The sequence below is a fragment of the Sinohyriopsis cumingii genome, chromosome 17, assembly GCF_028554795.1.
Source record: "Sinohyriopsis cumingii isolate HCF-2022 chromosome 17, ASM2855479v2, whole genome shotgun sequence".
In the NCBI taxonomy this organism is placed as follows: domain Eukaryota; kingdom Metazoa; phylum Mollusca; class Bivalvia; order Unionida; family Unionidae; genus Sinohyriopsis; species Sinohyriopsis cumingii.
This window is the reverse complement of record NC_142977.1, coordinates 39,960,911-39,982,549: the sequence shown is the minus strand read 5'-3', so window position 1 is coordinate 39,982,549 and position 21,639 is coordinate 39,960,911. Positions and strand designations below refer to the sequence as shown.

General features: G+C 39.4%; 1 protein-coding gene across 1 annotated transcript; it reads left to right on the top strand.

Annotated features, from left to right (window-relative positions):
- Nucleotides 1-229: 229 nt before the first annotated feature.
- Nucleotides 230-21,281, top strand: LOC149778471 (uncharacterized). Its single transcript, XM_089938343.1, has 3 exons — nucleotides 230-461; nucleotides 20,470-20,968; nucleotides 21,074-21,281. Exons 1-3 carry the CDS (start codon nucleotides 230-232, stop codon nucleotides 21,279-21,281), a joined length of 939 nt encoding a protein of 312 aa, XP_089794469.1.
- Nucleotides 21,282-21,639: the final 358 nt, after the last annotated feature.

Sequence of the window (21,639 nt, the reverse complement as noted above, 5' to 3'; positions counted from 1 at the left end):
TTTGGCGCTAAAATTTCTGATCACAAATGATAATATTAATAGGCCATACTTGGATAAAATGCGATGAGAAATTTTATACAAGGATATGATATGCACATTTCATTTTAAAGTATTGATTTATAGTAAATGAGGATAATTCATTCTTAGTTACGTGTTATACAAACTATTTTCGTATTGGATACTGAGGCTGGAACTATTTACGAACAAGATACAAATACTGAGAACGATCATGGATAACCTCCCAAATTTTCGAATGTGTCTGGGGAAGCTATCATTCTTTGCCTACAATGACGCAACTCACTTTCGAAAGGCTCCCTTCACAGCTACAAAACCTGCAACAAAAGTGGCCACCGATAACGGCTCAGAAGGTTACATGGAAACCAAGGAGTATGCTATCAAAACACATGATGAAAAGATTGAAGATACAGTTTCAGACATATCGCGCCCAAAAACCATTAGAGGCTTGTCCCTTTCATAGATACGTTGCAAGTCGACTGGTAATATCACTGACATCAACATTAGGGAGGTGCATCTAACGTCATCGCTGCCCGAATATGGAGGCTACCAATTGTACAAATTAAGTTATATCGTTCTTTTTTGTTTTACTTTCTTTCCTTTCATGGTAGTATCATTCTCCAATATAACACCCCCGATGAATACTTACCTGTATTTAGTGTATGTTGTTTCGAATTTTCCAAATACAATACCCCGATAGTATTCGTGCTAGATTTTGGGATGTAATACACAGGGAAATATTAATATTATTAATAAATAATAAGCAGAAATCATAAAGGAAATATAAGTGAAATTCAGTCTGTAACAACAGTACTACCTGAAGACCTTGTAGTCGTAGTGGCAGAAGCGGCGGCGGCAGCGACTGGAACAAGAGCATGAATGAATGAATATAATTAATTATAGTCGCTTGCGCAAACAAAGTGCTTTTGCGACTTGTTAGTTCCTGATGACAAGGATATTTTATTGATCGGGGTTGTTGAAATGAAGCCGCTACAATCCCGCGTTTATGTGTGATTGTCACACTTCTTAACTGGGGCCCCGAGTGGCCGAGTGGTCTAAAGCGCTCTTCGTTACGGATCACTGCCATCTCACCTCTGTCTGCGGCGGTTCGAGTCTAAGATTCAGCCAATGTGGGTATGTGAGAAAGCTTGCCAGCAGCTTCTCGTGGGTCGGTGGTTCTTTCCGGGGTTTTCCTGGGTTCTTCCTCCACCATTAATACTGGCCGCCATGTATAGCCTATCGTGTGCTGAAAAATGGCGTTAAACCCCACAACAACAACAACAACACACTTCTTAATTATGATGTCTGGATGAGGCAAGGGAGGAAAGACGTCGTCAGGAAACGCCCGACATCACGGGAAAGCCAGAAACGCCACTAGAAACGCCAAGGCCTATTGTAACCAAATTTAGTCCAGTTGTATGATTGGACAATAATGATATGTTCCAATGTTGTTTAAGCCACTTGTGTAATTAACCTAATCAATTGAGTTTTGTAATATTGTTTACCATAAATTATAATAGTTGGAATTTTGTGTACAGAGTGTACTCAAGTTTTGAGAAGAAAAAAAAACAACACAAAAACCCCTAAATAAAATAGTGCCAATCAGCTGGATGTTAGTCGCCCGATTATTTTTGTGTCTTGCATTTTGAGCTGAAGTTGTTAATTTTGAAGGTGGTTTGGAAAGGATCATGCCTGATTAGGGCCACATAAGACAGTGTTATCCGAAAGAGGTCTTCAGTAGCCAAAGGAAGAACCCCATGTTTTAAAGCAATTGTGGATCTCGGTGTTATCGTTGTTTTCTTTCCCCTCTTGTTGCCTTCTGGGTTGTTACTTCATCCGGGGTTAGGCTGACTGTTGCTGACTTGACTTACTGATCGCTTCAGGCTTGATGATTGACGACCTTTATTCGTTGATGTTATGCTCTTCTTCTTTGCTGCTTGTTACCACAATAATTGTTATTTTCAAATAGAACATTGTGCCCCCCTTTTTGTGAGCAATTGGTCTGACGTAATTGCTGAGTGACCATTACATATGTAATGTGTTGATAAATTATTATTTTTGTGTGTGTTTCTTTTGGATCCGCCTTGTGCGGAGGGGCCTCATGACTGGGCTTGGGTCACCTTATAATTCTTAATTTTAAAGGGTAGTATGTACTAGTGGTTGTGACTAATTCCCATGAGGCCTGATGTCGGGGTTGGCCACCTTTTGATTTATGGGGTCGAATAAATTGTAATGTTCTGTTGTTGTATTCAGACCTTGGTTAGTGCAAATGTTGTTATGGTTAGTTTGTTAGACACATGCATCAGGCTGGGGGAAGAGAAAGCGGGAAAGAGAAGAGATTAATTTTTTAAAATCCCTTCTTTTTGTTTCTTCTTTTACGTATATGTTTGTTTGTATTAAGTTATGTATGATTATTTTTTTATTTTTTTTTTATTCTTGATTGATTTATTATTTATTTGAGAGTACTGGCCCCTTTGCTGAATAATCAGGTCCTGATGGACTTATCAAAGGCACCCGTTCTCTTTGGTTAGGACCTAGGTTATAACCGGCCCAACCGTGCTCGGTTTGCTCTTTAGCTAGCAGCATCTTGTTTTTAATTTGCTGCTTTAACTCCCGCGTTCGAGCACGGTTTTCACCCTCTTATATATATGTATTCATATGTTGTCGCCAAAGTTTGTTGTATTTATCGATTTGTTTTAAGTATAATATTATGTTTTTGTATGTCGTTTCTATGTTGTTGTTTAGCTTGGTCTCTAGGAAGTGGGGATATTTAAAGGGGGATCCAATCCTTTTTTGGTGTGTCTGAAATACCATTCTGTGGTCGTAGTATCTGGGCCATTTGTCGAAGACATGTTCCGAAGTTTCTATTGCAGTGCAGTGAGGACAGTTCGTATTGTTATTTAGTCCATTACTGAGATGTTTCCCAAAACTTACCTTAAGCAGGGTTTTTCCGGTTTTTATTCTATTAAGTTTAATGTCGGAATGTTCCTAGTGACATTTTTTCTGCCATTGATACAGCTGTCTGCCCTTGGTGGTATTATCCCATAGTTGTTGTCATTTGTTGCTGATTTTATGAGTTATTTGACAATATATTTCCTGCACACTATACTGTATGGGCACTACTGTGTTATACATGAGGCTGGATTTTGCGTTTAGATCTGCTTTATCATTCCCTGGTAAGTTGATATGTGACTGTACCCAAAGGAAACCGAGTTTATGTTGTTTGGTTTCTATTTCCCTGATGGTTTGTAGTGACTCTTCCATTAGATTTCCCCGGGTTTTGGATGTGCCAGATTCGAAGGATTTTAATACACTTAGGGAGTCGGTGATGATAACAAATTGTTGTGTAGCTTGGGTTTATATCCATTTGAGTGCCTCTTTTATTGCACAGAATTCAGCCGTGTAGATTGAGCACTCATCTGGGAGCCTATCCGGCAATTCAATATTGTCCGGGATGACCACGGCCGCTCCCGTTCTGTTTAGCTTTTTGAATTTGAATCCATCCGTATATATTTTGATATATGTTGGATATGTTTTGGCGATGAACTTTTGAACTTCCGCTAGGATTCCTATTGGGTTATGAAGCTTGGATCCAAGCTTATGGGCGGATAGGTTGATGTTTGGGGTGCTGTTTTTCTATGGGATGGGATCAGTTAGTTGGAATTGTTCTGCTTGTATCCCAGTTTGTCCTAGTTCTGTACACAGTGTGTGAACCATTTCAGCTTCGGGGGGATTCGAGACAAGTTTTGTCCTAAATGATGTCTTGCATTTATTAATTATTGTTTTCGTCGGGTTGTTTTCCTTGTGGATTGAATTCCTGGTGGCATACCTGAGAATTTGTTCTTCCCGCATTAGGTGTAGGGGAAGATCCACTGTTAGTATATGTAGTTCTTCTACTGAGATGTTGGGCAGAGTGCCCGTGCAAAGCCTTAGCGCTTTATCTTGGATGTTGTCTAATTTGTGGAGTAGAGTGGTATTTGCCGACGCATATACTTGGCAGCCGTAGTCAAGTTTGGCCCTGATTAGTGACCTGTAGAGCATTACATGGTTTGTTAATCCGCTCCCCATGTTGTTCCCCTTATGTTTTTTTTTTTTAGCATATCCCGGTCTTGGCTGCATTTTAATGAGACTGGTTAGATGTGGTTTCTATGTGAGATGTTCATCTAACAGCATCCCCAAAAAAGTAGGTGTCTTTGACGAAGGTTATTGGGGTATTTTGTAGGTATAGTTTGGGGTATACTTTATTGCGTTTGTTGGGTGGGGAGAAAAGCATTCCTACTGTTTTTGTATTTGATATTTTAAATCCCCAGTTGTCTGCCCATGTGCCGATCGCATTTAGGTTCTGTTGCAGTTGGTTAATGGTGTTCTGGCTGTTTGGGTTGCCCGCTTTCCAAATTCCACTATCATCCACGACCTGTGATAGGTCTATCTGATTGGTATCAATACATTTGCTGATTTCGTTAATCATGATGTTGAATAGGGCGGGTAATCACACTTCCCTGTGGTGTTGCATTGTCCAATGTATATGTTTCAGAGTGTGCGTCCCCTACTCTAGTTTTAATTTGTCTCCCTGTTCGAAAGATGTTCCAGCGATGCATGCGACCTGTTACACCGTACTGGTTTAGTTTGGAGATCAGGGCTTTGGTCCAAATCAGGTCAAAGACTTTTTCAAGGTCTAAAAAGATCGCAATGAGAAGTCTATCCTTTTTCCTGGTTGCGTTGAAGGCATGCTTAATGCTAGCCTCTAATCGGACAAGCTGATCTGAATCCGCTTTGGTTCTCAGATATACAATGGTGTTGCTCTAGATGATGTTTGAGTCGGTTGTTTATCATGGTCTCCATGATTTTACATATGGTGTTGGTCAGGGAGATTGGTCGGTATGAACTGATATTTCTGGGATCTTTTCCAGGTTTGGGTAGGGCAATAACAACGGCTTGTTTCCATGATGTGGGATGTTTCCAAACAGAGTTCGAAAAGTTTGTAGATGAAAGCGCAAGGTGTTTGCAGAACGGGTTTCTCGTGCTCATTTAAAGGAAACACTTTCATGTTTTTGGTACAGTACAGATTGTACAGAGCCCACAAGGAATCGGCTATTAAACGTTATCCCAGAAAGGAAGTCACTAAGACACACACCACACGACGACCCCAATTCAGTGGACACAGTTCATGTAATAAGTGTTGGTAATCCTCCACCGTTTGAATACTCTCATTGATTTCCTTCCACGGAATCTGCTGTATCACCACTGATAAAAATCGTGGCATCGTAGCCCGTTTTTATTCCTCTTTTTGTTGGAGGCAATAAGTGTACTTTCTGCACAGAGATGATCGTACTTCAGTGGCGAATCTAAATGGTTTAGTCATTAACTTGCACATCACACTTCGTTCAAAAGTTTCCTCTTGAACTAAGTTTAAACTGTGTAAAAGATTTTTGGTAATCCTCTAACTCATCTTCTGGATTTCATTGCAGTATGTCGATCGTGTAGCAAAAAGAATCAGTAACAACAAGCCAATCTTTCTCGCCCACGTCCACATTAACAATGTCTGACCACTGGAACACTTTCGTCCGAATCAGTCCTCTCATAGCATTTAGGTACCAGTGGTTTGAACATCGGTGACGTAACGGATACAGTTGTTCTCTGCATTGGACTTGTATTGCGACCAGCTCTCGGTAAATGTGTTCTCTCAATTCCACAGGCAAACCACGAATGTTCTCTTGTAAAGTATCCATGACAGTCTCAGCCATTGTTTATTCCCAGGTTAAGGGTCAGTTCTTGATGTCCTTAGTACTTCTTGATGTCCTTAGTTTTATTAAAGTTTCCTTTTATTTACAAGATGAATTTGACAAACAGAAGGGCATAGTTTCTTCTGAGGCACTTTCACCCTATAGTCTATCCTTACAGAAACAGTATTTGTTGATACATCTAACATACGTTCACAAAAGACTTCTGGCAAAGGTATGATGTCTGCTGGTTGATCCCACAAGTACCATGGTAAATTTAAACAGTCTTTGTAATTCGGTTTCAGCTCTTTGCCGTCCGGAATTTCAAAATTTATTTGAATCTTGAAATACGTAAATCGATATCCATTAGGTAGTAGGTCCGACAATTTGAACACTTTTAAATGAATCAAGTCTCTTATGGCATTCAGATATCATGTAAAACTTAAACGTTGATGATCGTTAGGATGCAAATGTTTCTTGCGTTTCACTTGTATCTTGACCAAGTCTCTGTAAATTCGTTCTCTCATTTGCACAGGCAAACCACGAAAGTTCTTTTGTAAAGTATCCATCCAGAGATTACTGAGGTCGTCCCACTAAAGGTAGGTAGTGACAATTCGGAGACCATCGAGCATGTTCCAGGTAAGCCGAATCTTTCTGCTCCCACTCGTGAAGTGTCACACCGCAACTGAAGCATTTGACTTTTATCCCCTTCGCCCAAGTAGATAAATCCGGCTCTAGCTAATTCATCGGGGTTAGGTCCTCTCAGATATTTAGGCCACTTTCCTTGGAACGTTTGAAAACGACTTTCAAAGTCGCAGTATTCTGGCAAACGCATTGGGAACAAATATTCGTCTTTCACGGGTTCATTTCAATCAAGGTACCGTGAAATTCACAGGATTTTGCTCAGGGTTGGACGACATCCGTAGGGTGGTAGATGCATGGTCTCACGTGGAGGTTGACATCCACCATGAAAACTAGTAAAGAGTCCACGATAACGAGTGGCATCGCTTTCGCACCCGTCGGGCTTGACACGCAAATCATCAATTTCTATGGTAGGTATCGTAGTAGTGGTAGTTGTAGTCATAGCAAAGATCCCATGATGTCCTGCTGAAGTAATCATAACGAAGTTCCCATGATGTGGAACTGAATCACTAAGGTTACAGCGTATGGCATCTCTGTCATCACAAGGTACAGCTTCGCACTCCACTCCAAAGTCCGATACGCAATTACAACGATAACCGCATGCTCACTTACAGTTTCCTTCCGAACAATTCCGTTGTAATGCATGGGTCTTATCCATCAACTACTAGTCACACTGGGGGGGGGGTGGTACTTTTTTTTACAATTCCCGAGCTTGAATGATGTTTGTTTAAAAGTATTCATCTTTCTCACTTGGTCTTTGTAGTTACAACGAACTAACGGTCTTGGACGTTTTCCCTTTTTATACTAGTCGTAATGAAGTCTCGAGTTTGTACATCGTTCCTTATTTATGCCTAGTTTTGGAAGGCTTCCGTTTTTGGTTCCCGGACAAAGGTAATACCTTCTTTAGGTACCGTCATACCTGTACCATAGTGTGTTGGATGGAAAGGCCATAGAAAGGTAAGGACAGTGCAGAGACAATCGAGTATGTTCCAGAGTAGCTGAATCTTTAGAGATACATCGATCCATTCTCAACTTCAGACCACAAATGAAACTATGTACTTCGTATCCCAATCCAGTCTCAGGTCTCAAGTAGACAAATCCTGCTCTAGCTAAAACATTAGAAGTAGGTAATCCTTCCTTATCTGTGGGCCATTTTTGAAATGTTTCCAATCGACGTTTTTGAACTTGGAGTTCTCAGTGGGTCTCTCACTCAATTCTTGCTGTGTCGAAGTAGATGCAACTGTCCGTGTCAAAGTACAGGACGCGATCTCCTAACAGTTCTAAAGCTTCGTACAATTTTAAGCGGGCACGGGCTGTCACATAAGCCGCAATGATGACATTTCCAAATTCGTCCTCTTCTACAAAGTCCAGTACTTCTTCGTAATTGACTAAGATCAAGTCCTCACACCACGTATTTCAAGTATTTGTTTTTGTCGTAAATCATCTGGACGTAGCGGGAAGGTTCTGTCAAATACTCCGTCTTGGGGAAACACAGTCGTTGTGCCATTTTACCCCACAAGCAATTTAACATCACTTTGGCAAACGATCGCCTTCCATCGTTTCTCTCCACGTGGTCTAAAGTGATGCCTTCCTGCTCCTAGTATTTCTCTTTAAATTTCTTATGGTCTTCGGGAGTGTGGCACCAGGAAGGATATCCGCTGACTTCTTGTTTCAGTTTCTAAGAGATATCCACGTAGCCTGCGAAAATGCCTTTCTGAGTCTCTTGTGGTATTTCTCTGTCTTCGGAAAGTGGTAAAGTTCGTACACTTCTAACAGTTGGTATCCCAGGTCCAGAGCTTTGAACAATTCCACGCTGACCCACGTTCTGTCAAGGCGCGTTCTTCCTGGGTGTGTTGACAAGGCTGGTCATGGTTACACGTTTCGGCACAAGTACGACTCAAGGGAAACATCAGTTTTCCTTGGCAATGGTGAGGTAAAACGGGATGGTACAAGTCCGTGGGGGGGGGGGGCAAGACTTTGCACTTGATCAATGCTTCGTATTGTCGAATGTTGTCCAGGTCTATGTGTTCCGTCATCAGCTGCGGGTGCCCTGCGAGAAAGCGACAATATTTGCACACGTATGGATACAGCGAACACACGTCCAAATTTTTTATTTCTTCTACTTATTCATCGGCATGGTACAGCAAACAGGTGATATTTGTCCGTCCTCCGTACAAACTGTCCCTCGGGTTCAGTAGGTCCACCAGCTTGTAACTTTCCACGATGCGTTTAAACTCGAGATCGGTTTTAAAACGGTGATCGGACTCGTGTTCCCACATTTCCACCACTTGGTATCCTTGCTGTTCTAACTTCAAGCGACGCTGACAAGTGGCCTCGTACAAGTTTTCCATGGTACGTTGTAAAAACTTATTTTTAGTGCTACGTTGAGAGTAGCGGATGAGACATCCGTGAAATAAGCATCCATTAAACTCGTATACGATCTTGGCGTTTTCTAAGTCCCAGCCATTCATCAAATTCGTTCAGATGGCCTTTTCATCTCCTCCGTTTCGAGCGCGTGGAATCCATTTGTCTTCCATGTCGCACAATAAATGTAGCCAGCGTAGGGCATTGACCGAGTTTCAACGTTTGACAATGTTCGTCGTTTGAGGGCTTATGACAGCAAGGGTGTTTTCAGGCATGATTGGTCGGCGGCACATTAAGGAACACGCCTTGGCAATGGTACAGGCTTCTTTCAAAGGGTCAATCCATCCGTGATCCATGAACAGTTCTCGAAATTTTCCACAGCAACGCCGTAAAATGTTTGCGTCAGAACGACAATACTTTAGCATTTCTTCCTGAAAGCCGAAGGGGTCCGAGGCGTGAATCTGGTACCAAGCACAGAAAGCTTCTTGTTGTTTGGCACGCATGTTGTCGGTGTCGTAGTAGTGAGCGTCAGGCTAATGGGGCAGAACGACATGTTGATTGGCTTCGGTATTGAAAAAGTATGGAAAATAGCCTTTGGCCATTTTTGTCATTCGAAAAGTTTTAGGCATTCGTCTCAATGGCATGGCAAAGTAACTCATCGAATCTTTAGACTGTACTTGTCCCACTTGCATGGAAACGATTTTGGCTCCATTCAAAGTCACTTTCGTACGTTCGGTACTTTGTTCTGTATAGTATCTGAGAAGAAATTGTCCATCGTATCCCGAGAAACTGTGAGCCATCACCGTTGCATTGCGATGACAATCTCCGTAACGTTCGATATCCTCTTGGCTGGACATCTCGTCGATGGGGTCTAAGAGCCATTGGGCAAAATCGGCCAACGTGCTAGGTCCTTAAAAGATTTTTTTCACGTCCTCCATGAATTTTGCTGCAGTAAGGGCAACTACTAAAGATAGGATCTTGGATGCACTATGCTCGATGATCCACACAGAAATTAGGACTGTGAATGCCGGTCGCTTGCATGCATTCGAAATCGAAAAAGATGAAACTGGCCTTTCTTCTGGTCATCTTCCTCCTCTTGTTTGGAATGATATTTTTGAATGTAGCATTCGTGTTCCACGTCCTCGATTTGGCGACAAATGTGACATCGTTTCTTTCCTCAACAAACGTGTAACTTGGCACTTTTGGTACGTATACCTTGTCCACAAGTAGGACACATTCTCAGGAGTTGGCAAGCACTCTTCGACTTTGGTTGGGTGTAGACCCTCCGGGTCTGGATTATGGCTCACTCATGTCATCTTTAAAATCGCTGGCATGAATTTGAGCTAAGACTTCAGGTACAGTGCGAGGCGATAATTACGTTTCTGCCTCTTACCTTCTGCTCCTTTCTCCAGGAAATGATGCGATTGTTTCATCTTGACTGCAAAAAGTCATTTGACTACATTTTCAATGCTATGGGTCCCAATATCAATGTCATACTAGTGTCTTCCCTCCCATTATTCCTTTCACTCTCAAGCTGAGCAGAACGATGAAAGAACCAACACAGATCGAACTTCTGATCAGAGCTTTGAGAGGTGCCATACGAAAGTTTTCTTCAGACAAGCCGACTAACTACTCCCCCTCCTTTCGCGATAAAAGTCAAGATACTTGCTATATTTGTCAGAAGAAAGGGCATTGGGCTACAGATTGTCCATACCATCAAAAAAGCAAAACAGGTGTCAGAAGAGACAAAAGTCAAGATACCTATTATCACTGTCAAGAGAAAGGACATTGGTCTTCAGACTGTCCTAAGAAACAACAAGAGCAAAAGGAAGCGAGGGGTTCCAGACTGGAAGATAAAGACGTACCATCTAAAAAGGAAGAACTCCGACACGTCCAGAAAGTAAAAAAAGGAGAAGAAATGAAGACGACACCAAACTGAGGAAGACGATGAGGAAAAACCTGTGAAAGTGATGGAATTCAAAAAAAGGAGAGAGTAAACAAAGACACAGAAGAAGTCTATGAACTTTTTTAAGTGTTGTGTTGTGATATTGCATTGTAAAATTTTTACCAGAATAGACCAGAAAGTAAAACGTGTCTCTTGGTTTTGATTTTTTAGAATAAAAGCCTACATTCACGCATTCATACATGTACATCATGGGGCAAAAAAAAGGGATTTTGAGTTTTAATTGGTTTTGGCAAAATGAATACTATCTCTTTTCAAAAGAGGTGGGTGGCCATGAAAAGGACGTTGGATGTTTGTTTATTTATTATATATATATAAAAACTCAATAACGAGACGTAATTAGCTATAACTGTCTTAAGAAAGTAAAACGTGTCTCTTGGTTTTGATTTTTTAGAATAAAAGCCTACATTCACGCATTCATACATGTACATCATGGGGCAAAAAAAAGGGATTTTGAGTTTTAATTGGTTTTGGCAAAATGAATACTATCTCTTTTCAAAAGAGGTGGGTGGCCATGAAAAGGACGTTGGATGTTTGTTTATTTATTATATATATATAAAAACTCAATAACGAGACGTAATTAGCTATAACTGTCTTAAGCCTTTGCCACGGCCAAGTCCTACTTCTGGACTTGCTCCTGTCGATGATTTGGTAGAACTCACTAGGGTGGGTATCTCAGGCGAAGTAACAGAGTTGGGATGTTCGGCTCAGGAAGGTCTTTTTCTTTTGGGTCGTAATAAAGAAGTCTGATACATTTGTTTCAGACTCCTTAACTCTGTCAAAATGTTTAAGAGTACCGTCACCGTTTGATTTTCACTGTCCTCCTTCTCTCCTAGACCTTGCTTATTCGCTGCTTCTTCTTCTTCCTGTCGTTTCCTTCTTCTTGCCTCTTCTTCTCGCTGTTGTTTTTGAAGGAGAAGAGCTCGTTCTGCTTCTTCTGCTGCTGTAAAAATTTCTCCAATTCTTCTTTCTGTCTCTGTTTAAAATCTTAGACTTGTGGTAAGGAAAGAGAAGTGGTATTGGTATTCTGTAGCTGATGTTGTTCTTATTTATTTCTTTATTTATTTATTTATTTATTTATTCATTTATTATTATTATTATCATTATTATTATTATTATTATTATTATTATTATTATTATTATTATTATTATTTCAGATGGCTTGCAGACATGGCTATTTATAATGTTTCTCAGAGATCCTCATTCATCAGAGTGGTACGTTGTTATTTCTTCACTGCTTGTTTTTATTTTATTTATTAATATGTATATTTATATTTGTTTTATTTATTTATTTTAACTCAAGTGCAGCCTCCGGAATAAAATTTTCCTATGTACGGGTGGATGGTAATAATTCCCTTGACACTTTACCGCATCGACTCAGTTTGACACATTAATAGGTACAAAATCGATCAACAAATTTCCGATCCAACTATTTACCGGAACAACCCGGAACAAACTGAAAATTCCTGAAGAAACCGAAATTACAGGAAGAAGAACAGATAATTACTCGAAAATACTAACTATTTTATTATTTTGTGGCATATTTGTTACTTATAATTAATCTCAAAGTAGGCAATTTTATCCAAAATATAATTTCATTACGTTATGATTATAATAAAATTTCATAGTTACGAACTTCGTTTAGTCAGTGCACGCTCTCGTTCTCAGTATACCTAACCCAAGGTCTCGTCCTAAACGACTTTAAGGATCTCTCTCTCTCTCTCTTTCTCTCTCTCTCTCTCTCTCTCTCTCTCTCTCTCTCTCTCTCTCTGTTATGCATGTAATGTGAATTCGGTTGATTTTCACTCGCAAATGCAGACACTTCATACCAAGCCCCCAACAAAGAAGAAAAAAGTGTATGTGTGTAACGTCGCCCTATTAGTAAGGGTTGTGGTTAATTGGATTTGGCTGGCGTTATCTAGGGGATGACCTCCCACGATTGTATAGCCCGATGAGAGTGGACAGATGGAATATCAACAGAGAACTGAACAAGACTATTGGGAAGAAATAATGCAATACGAGCCCCCTTAGACAAGAAAAATAACAAAATTTAATGAATAAAAATTAAAAGCGGCAACTCCAATTCAGTCTAAGGTATGTCAACAGAATTTAATAGCTGTGTCTAATTTGGATTTATTTCATCATAATAACGAGTGGTGAAAAGAGCGCAATGTCCACGACTGATTGCATCACCGTCCTCTCGTGACCGGTGTATCACGTCTTCCCTTATCAATAGTCTTCCTATTCTGAACACTTCATCTGATCCTGGACCTCCTAGTCCTCTATTCTGAACAAATCATCTATTTCCAGACTTCCGACTTCCGTCTTCGGACTGTCGTTTCTCTCCCAGAAAGCTGTTTCCTTAAAGGACAAAATTACTCCTAAATCTCTATTCGTATCACTTCCTATACGTATTTAAAATTCCCTCACTTACGTTACTCAGAAGCATAACTACTATCCGAACAATGCATAAATTTTAAACTAATTCGATATATTATCACTCTCGCTTCGCAGTGACCGACCATATATTAACACGTGAGCAGTGTATCTAACATTACCGTATCTCTTTACCTACGCTGTCGCAAGCTCGATTACTATTGTATAAAATTCACAGCAATCCATAACTTACACGATTATTTCAACATTTCAAAATCAGATATAAATATGCGATTATCGTTAACTCAAGATAATCAGTATCGTCCTAACAGGCAAAGGAAATTATTTCATATAACCCTATGAAATCCAACACATATACCAATTTTGATAGCACGCAAATGTCAATTCTGTCAATGAACTAGTAACTGTAAAATTAAAGAGATAAATTGCATGAACAGATTTCCATGAAATTGAATAAACGATACATAATATGGATCCTAGTCATATCAAACACATTTGCACAAAACAAACAACCAAAAATAGAAAATTACGTGAAAAATTAAAAGCGCGTACATTAATACTGTTCTCTTTCTGAAATTGTGCGTCCTAGCACGAAACCCTGTTTTATTTACAAGACTGCCACCTGGTCCCCTTTTATTGTCTAATAAGGAAAGCACTATTCTTTTCATGCTTACTCGGCCGCCAAATTTCTCCTCTCTCAGGAATTTCGGACTAAAAATTTCAACCAAGGTGATCACTTTAAATTCACATTGCTTCCAAAGTGTACGCCCTAATTTACCCTAACCAATCGTACGCAGCGGTTCCTAAATTATCCCAAGATAATCATTTCTTTCGTCAGATTTTTGACAGCCTAGAATCACTGAACTACGTTGCATATCAATTTCCCTTTGAAAGTAATAATTTGACATTGGTTCCTATTAAGCGGTTATGGTTGGTAGCTCAGACGTTTACTTTCTCAGGACTGCGTTGCAATGCCGTGATCAAATCTCAACGAATCGTAGATGCTAGCCTTTCAAGTTTAACACTGGCATGTTGGGGGGGGGGGGTGAAAGGTCGAAGTGATCCTTCACAAAGACTTTTCTGGCTTAAATGTGATACAATTTTAATGCTAAATACATTCAATTTTAAGGTTCACTACTTATTCAAAATTCGACACTTTACAATGCGTATCATCTTACCATCTGGCACAGATAATGATTCCTTTTTTGGGGAGTAAACAGTAAATTACAAAGTCAATTTTTCGTCAATTGAGATCCACAGTGATACAATGGAATAAAAACAGAGGTGATTTATCTTCCTCATACAGTACGAACAAAGTTATTGATGATTTATCTTTCTCATACAGTACGTACAAAGTTATTGATGATTCATCTTCCTCATACAGTACGTACAAAGTTATTGATGATTTATCTTCCTCATACAGTACGTACAAAGTTAAAGATGATTTATTTTCCACATTACAGGACGTACAAAGTTATAGATGATTTATCTTCCACATAGAGGACGTACAAAATTATTGATGATTTATCTTCCTCATACAGTACGTACAAAGTTAAAGATGATTTATTTTCCACATTACAGGACGTACAAAGTTAATGATGATTTATCTTCCACATTTCGAGATGTAATTCTTAATCATGACAGCGATGCTGTTGAGAGTATGGACACCAATTCCAAAAAATTTCATTTGATTCTGGCATATGGACTAATGTTGAAAATAAACCTGCAATTGGATATTCTAACGGAACATCCATGGACACGGATTTAGCTGTTAAACTTACACGTTCCTGTACTCCACTAAGATCTGTACCTATGTTTACTTTTTGGCTTTTAAGAAAAACGAAACCTTTGCAACCCCAAAAAATCAAATAAACACACAAGCAATTCTCCAGATGACTGTGGATCTAGGGATAGGTACAAATAAGGACCGCACCTACTACCCATTACCTGATTTTATCAAATGGAGGACTGAAGAAAATATTTCTCAGAAAATAGGATGTACAGAACAATTATTAAAAAAGAACATGCCCCTCATCCCGAGCAACTATTTCCTGACAATATGTAATATACCTCAAAGGAACTACGCTTCTCTGAAACGAGTTACACGGCTAACCTCTGATGGAAATCCGTCATTACACGAACATAGCGATACATTTCCAGGTCTAGCCCCCCCCCCATTGGAAACTGTAATCACAACTGTGAAGAATACATACGCACTCTTATATTCGTAAATGTCTGAACTCCTTACAACAAATAAAACTAGCATTGTTTTTCAAAAACTCCCCAAAAGTGCTCTGCGTTAAGTGCTCAGAGAAGTATCAAAGCAAATTAGAGAAAAAAATACAGAGACGAAAGGAAAACAAACATCTCACTGGTAACATAAGAAATATTGCGGATAATGTAACAGAAACTGAAAACCTAGTAAGTAGGAACCATCTCTATATATGATCGGAGTTCAGGCAAATCGCCGTATATTATTTTGTACACTGATGAACGATTGACGGACTTTAGAAAAACTGTCATGTATAGGACAGACGTTCCTTGGTGCAGACAGAACATTCAGTCTAGGGCGACATGCACATGGCTGTGACTTGTTATAAGCAGTTGATCATGACCAGGAGTAGTATGAAACTGTGGGTTTTACCCCACTGGCAATCTTTGTGACTTATCCACCCGTCCTCGTCTCTATCCCCTATGACTATTTACCCCTATGTGAGCGTTGTCTGTTGGCCCTCTTTGTGGCGTTTCCGTCTGGGCGAGACTCTACCCACCACGACTGGATCACTCGCATAATGTGTATAATTGCGTGTGTGAGGTCAAAATTAAAAGTAAACAACAAACAACATTCACATAAGGGCTAAATTGTCAGAGTGGGTATAGACTGTTACAGGCGAAGTTCCATTATTTACTGGCACGATTTTATTCATGACAATAGTGGCTCTGATTCTTATTCAGATTTGTGTTCATCTTAAAGTTAAAATGACCGATGTTGACACAACTGACTTAATGATCGGAAGCGATGACAAAAAAGTAATGGCGAAGACCATAAAAATCGCATTTTCAAACGCCACTCAAATTTTGTGCACTCGTCATTTATGACAAAATGCAAAACAGGAACTAGTAGATGATACAGTTAACAAGACAAGAGACAGGATTCTGAATAAGCTGTATGGAGACAGCCGAATTGTAATTGTCGACGACAGCATCTGAGCATCTGTTTTGACATTATCACGGATGAAATAGCAGTCAAAATTGAACACGTTTATGATAAATTTCGAAACTGTTTTGATCAAATTCTCAAAGATCAAATTAAATCTAAGGGAAATTAAACCTCTTATGCGGGACGTATTGAAAAAGAATCATGGTCGAACAATGACTATTAATCTGGCAACGATATGATGAAACAAAGAGGAGACTGGAAATATAGACCTTGACTGGACTTAAAATATGTGACAGGAATGAAACAATAGACGTACTGGACAATATAGACCAGCAGACAGTCACAGACACTGCCTGACATCTAAATCCGTGTGGGCAGTGAAAGCAAATGATGAACTTAAAAAACATTATGCAGAGATTCGAAATTCATCCAAAATGATCAAAAAATAGTGATTTCATCCAATGGGACAAATTCCGTTGTAGCACTTAAGAGCAGTGAAAGGAATCCTGGTCAAAGAAATAAGATAGTGAACGAATGAGCACGAACGGCAAAACGTTAAATATATACTGACGCTGACACAGACAGGTGCACTGACACATACAGGTGCACTGACACAGACGATGGAGGAAGACCTATAAATACAGGTATTTAAATATGTTTGCATAGAACATGAACATCTTAATCGCATTGAAAGAACTCGCTTCTCTGCGAGTGGTATGTATCAATTCGCAAATTATTCTTTTAATGTAAGTGATACGGTCTGATATTTTTTATACATGATAATTTGGAAGTGTTAACAGATATCGTATATCGCATTATTTGCACAATTTATAAGTAATATTAAATAATAATAATAATAATAATAATAATAATAATATAAAGAATAATAATAGCAAAGTAGTTTTAATGTTTAATCCTTTATATTTTCATCACTATCTCTTTTGTATGTATAGTTCTTACATATTATTTGTGTTATTTCTCCTTTCTTAAATTTTGACATGCTGAGCAATAAAAAACGAATTTTATTATTTAGAAAAAAAACGTGTATTTTTTTTTATTCATACACAAGAAAATGAATAATGTGGTTAAACTATAGTAACAGCTTATCAGCACTACTGCAAACAATCATAACATACCAGGTCGTATGGTCCTATCATTAGCCGCAGCTTGCCGAAACTTGAGTCTCGCAGATATCCTGCTTACAACGTTTGTAATATAATTTTAGTAGTAATGCATCTGAAGTGCATAAGATTTATTCCCCTAGAAAAATAATCGTCCCCTCTTACGTCAAAGTATCGATGGAAGAAGAACGAAGGAAGTAAAATAATTAACGTCAGAATAAAATTAATTGAAAATAAAAGGAAATAAAATTATAACAAGTTATACAAGTAGGTGGAATTTGTATTTTAATCTTGGTTCCGGTATTATCTGTTTTTTGTTCCGGTATTTCCGTTTGTTCCGGCTGGTTCAGTTTGTTCCAGAAAATAATCTGACCCACAAATTTCTTTTGTTTCTGACATAATGGCATATATTTCCACATTCCAACTTTCATTATTTTTTGTTGAAATTGTTTTATTCTCGCATTATCAGAGGGACATTAGCGTCCTATGCAAGATATCAAATATCTTCGCTAGCCAAGTTTCCTGTATGTTAAGCTAGGTACACCTTGGCGGATCGATAAGATACTTCGATACTTTGTCCCTACGACAGCTATTGGATTTCATGAGTTGCCTCCCTTAGTAAGTAATTCGAACTAACCAACAGCTAGGCCGATAAATCATCCCCTCACCCGTTATGATATTGACCGGCGGTTTGGGGGCTGATATTGTCTATTCATTAAAACATGCAAAAATCAGCTGTCAGTCTTGTCTGCACATACTGGTGCAAACTTTATACACTTACCGGTATTTCTCGCGGCTGTCAAGCTACCGTCGGCTGACATGTACATTATATTTCCGAAGCAAATCTAGTGGGCATTTTTAATTTTGCACTAGATATGGCTGTTACCAAATACCGGTAAGTGTCTAAAGTGAACGCAAGCGTGTTCCGGAAAGATTTGCATGCCGAAAAATGTGCATATTTTAATGAACAGGTGACATTATACCCACATATCGTCTATCGGTGTCAACTCAGATTTCGGGGGTTGATTTATCGGACTAACTAATAGCGTGTAAGAACGTTGCGTTTTTCATCGGCCGAAAATGCTTGATGTAATTAACCTCAGAAGGATACTCTGTGTGTATGTGTGTGTGTGTGTGTGTGTGTGTGTTTGTGTGTAGGATTTTTATCGTAGCTTTAATAATTTTTAAGTCATATCACTACGATGTCTGCAGTGTGACAGTTTATAGTGATGTCTTGCACTGGGGTATCATGCTGCAGACATGTAGCATGATGTCCCACCCAATCACATTATCCTGACACAAGGCCGACTACTCCTAACACTAACCTCTTAACGCTGAGCGCCAAGCGAGGCAGCTGTTAGTACCATTTTTGTAAGTCTTTCATATGACTCGACCAGGGATCGAACCCACGACCTCCCGCATCCGATGCGGACGCTCTAACCACTAGGCCACCGGAGCGGTAAGGATATTTGTAAGTTTAACATTGAAAGTATGAATACGTACCAGAGAGAATCCATTACAGTTGTACTAAAATAGAAATGATGTATTTGCGCAAACACGGGTCGGCAGTGGAAAATTGCATATTTATAAGTCCATTCCAGTTACGTGCTCCTCTTGTCTTGATTTGTATTGGTCGCGGTGGCTTATCGCAGCATGCAGTGAAATTTACATACCGGAAGCAGTGAAACATCTAATCGATCCACCCATGTGTAAATTGCTTATCATATCGCAATCTTGGCCAGAGAAGATGCAATAACGCGTATTGAGCCGACTGCCCCTTGGAGTTGAACTACATCCATTTCAACATTGTTGCTCCATATGGAAGCTTCCAAAGCAAGCAGAAAGTACCCGGTGTTTTGCAATGTTACACATGGTTATTTTTGTTTCCTAAATTATGCAAAAGGGGTCCAGCTACAAGTTCACACAACATTAAATAAACTCTTTTCTATACAAATATAGTGGTACAAATTAATTTAAAAAGAAAAAGAAAAGCAGCAGAAGAGCAAACAAAATGGGGAAAATGGAAAACAGCAAATTAGATGTGCCGATAATGAAAGGATAACTGAAAAGAAAGGAAGATATCAGTATGTTTAGAATCAAAGGAAAAAGCGTTAGTTAAAACATATTGTGTCCGTAATGTACTTTTATAGAAAAGAAAAAATATCTTAAATATATTCAAATTCTCTTCAGTTTCGAGTTTAGGTCAGCCATTTATAAGAGTGTAGAGCTGGGAACCAACATATCGTTAAAACTAAGTATTAGTTTTGCGTTTCAACTGTGCACCGAGTGCAAATGAAAATAAAATAAAATGCATTTTCTGCTTCTACCCCACAGTTGCATAAGGGATTATCCATTAGGTGATATTCATACTTATCTTTCTGTTGCTACATTGGTTTCTTATCCTGGATTGAATAATTGAGCATTTGGGATCACCGTAAGGATACTAAGAAGGGACGCTATTATTTTGTATCGTAATGTACTTCTTAACTTGTAAGAAAGCGCTTTCCGTTTGAACAGTTCAGGAATGGTATTCCATCTGAGAGTGGAGGACTTGAAAGATTTTGTTTATTATTTAAAGTCCGTCATTCAATCTTGAAAAGTATTTTCCGTTACGTAAGTTGTGTATTTTAACCTTTATCCCGCCAAACGAGAAATCAGGTCCTTCAAAGCCCCATTATGAGCCATGGAATTTTTCCTTCGAACTGAGAAACCCTGCCATTATTCACATGTGTACGAATTAATCCAATGTTGATCGTCGACATCCGTGGGTCAACCGATTTCAGTCGAAAATTGGAACAAAAGATTTGATGACGTCACCGTTGTAAATATAACTACTTACGCCTGCGTAAGTACATTTATGGGTGGTGTGATGAGGTTGGGTCTAGATTTTACCTTATTATGTTGGAACAAAGAGCTGGGCAGGGAAGGGCCAATCGAATTGCCCCCTGTTGGTCACATGGGTTCATTGGCCAATCAGGGGTCAGGGCCTGCAATGATGAATGGTAATCAGCGTCCTTTTCAACTTAACTGCAAAGCTGTAGAGACGCTATCCTGGTTCCAGGGAAATATTTTAAGAATTTTTAACAGCTTTCAATATCCACAGTGATTTTCCCGTTTCAAGTACCAATCTGGCACTTTTTATCTCGTACCTTTTTGAAAAACACTACGCACCATCAACCATATCTACATATGTATCGGCTATTGGCTATGTGCACAAACTAAGAAATATTCCTGACCCAACCAATTCCTTTCGTATTCAAAAACTACTACAAGCGATTCATAAACATTTACCACAAACAGATGCCAGACTACCAATTGATAAATGTATGCTAAACAAACTCGTGCTAGTCCTGCCGACATTTACCCACAATGCTTTTCGTGCGGCTTTATTTAAATCTATGTTTCTTCTTGCATTTCATGCTTTTCTGCGGGTGGGGGAAATTACTGTTAGACAGACGGGTTGCAGCAATCCCAACTTGCTTCAGTTCTCTCAGGTTCTTATCAATGACAGCGGTTTAGTGGTTCACTTTGCAAATTACAAACACTCCAATGGTAAAATTTTTCGCTTAAGGATCGTGCCCCAAAAATTATAAGACCAATGCCCTGTTCAAGCGCTGCGCCATTATTTGCAACTGCGGGGTTGTCAGGCGGGACCACTTTTCATTACCTCTGTGGGGTTGCCCATAACTAGGCAAGAATTCAGCAAATCTCTGCGCACAGCGCTAGTGCAATGCAGTTTTAACCCTCAATTGTTTGAAACACATAGTTTTAGGATAGGGGCAGCCACAGAGGGTGCTATGCAGGGTCTCTCGGACAGTTTTATTCAAGTCTTGGGTCGGTGGAGGTCCGATGCCTTCAAGAAATATATACGCCTGAGCGATCGAATTTCCAATCTCTGATTTAGTACATACTGTTCTTCTTTCCGGTTCTCCTTCCATGTCTCGTGGGCTCACGGACCATAACGCAAAGCCAAGGCTCTTCATATGGGTTCATTGAAGAGCAGGTCTTATCACTTAACAATCTTTTATCAAAGTTGGGACATGCGGGCTAACCGGAATTATAGAGAGCGATCCGATATGTAATATATTCTTTTCACAGTGTGGGGTGCACAATTCGGCATAATCTGCTTATTTGTCTATAGGATGGTAAGGTTGTTTTATGTTTACTTTATATTCTAATTTAGGAGTATAGACTTTAATCACTTCCCGCGGGTTCTGTTTTCCGATTGTTGTTCTCCCAGGTCTCGTGGGTGCACAG

Excerpts from the sequence above, each read along its gene's own strand:
- LOC149778471 (XM_089938343.1), top strand. The coding sequence starts at position 230 with ATGGATAACCTCCCAAATTTTCGAATGTGTCTGGGGAAGCTATCATTC. Across the intron at positions 462-20,469 it reads GCGCCCAAAAACCATTAGAG|CTTTCAATATCCACAGTGAT; the intron begins GCTTGTCCCTTT and ends AATTTTTAACAG. Across the intron at positions 20,969-21,073 it reads TTAAGGATCGTGCCCCAAAA|GCAAGAATTCAGCAAATCTC; the intron begins ATTATAAGACCA and ends GCCCATAACTAG.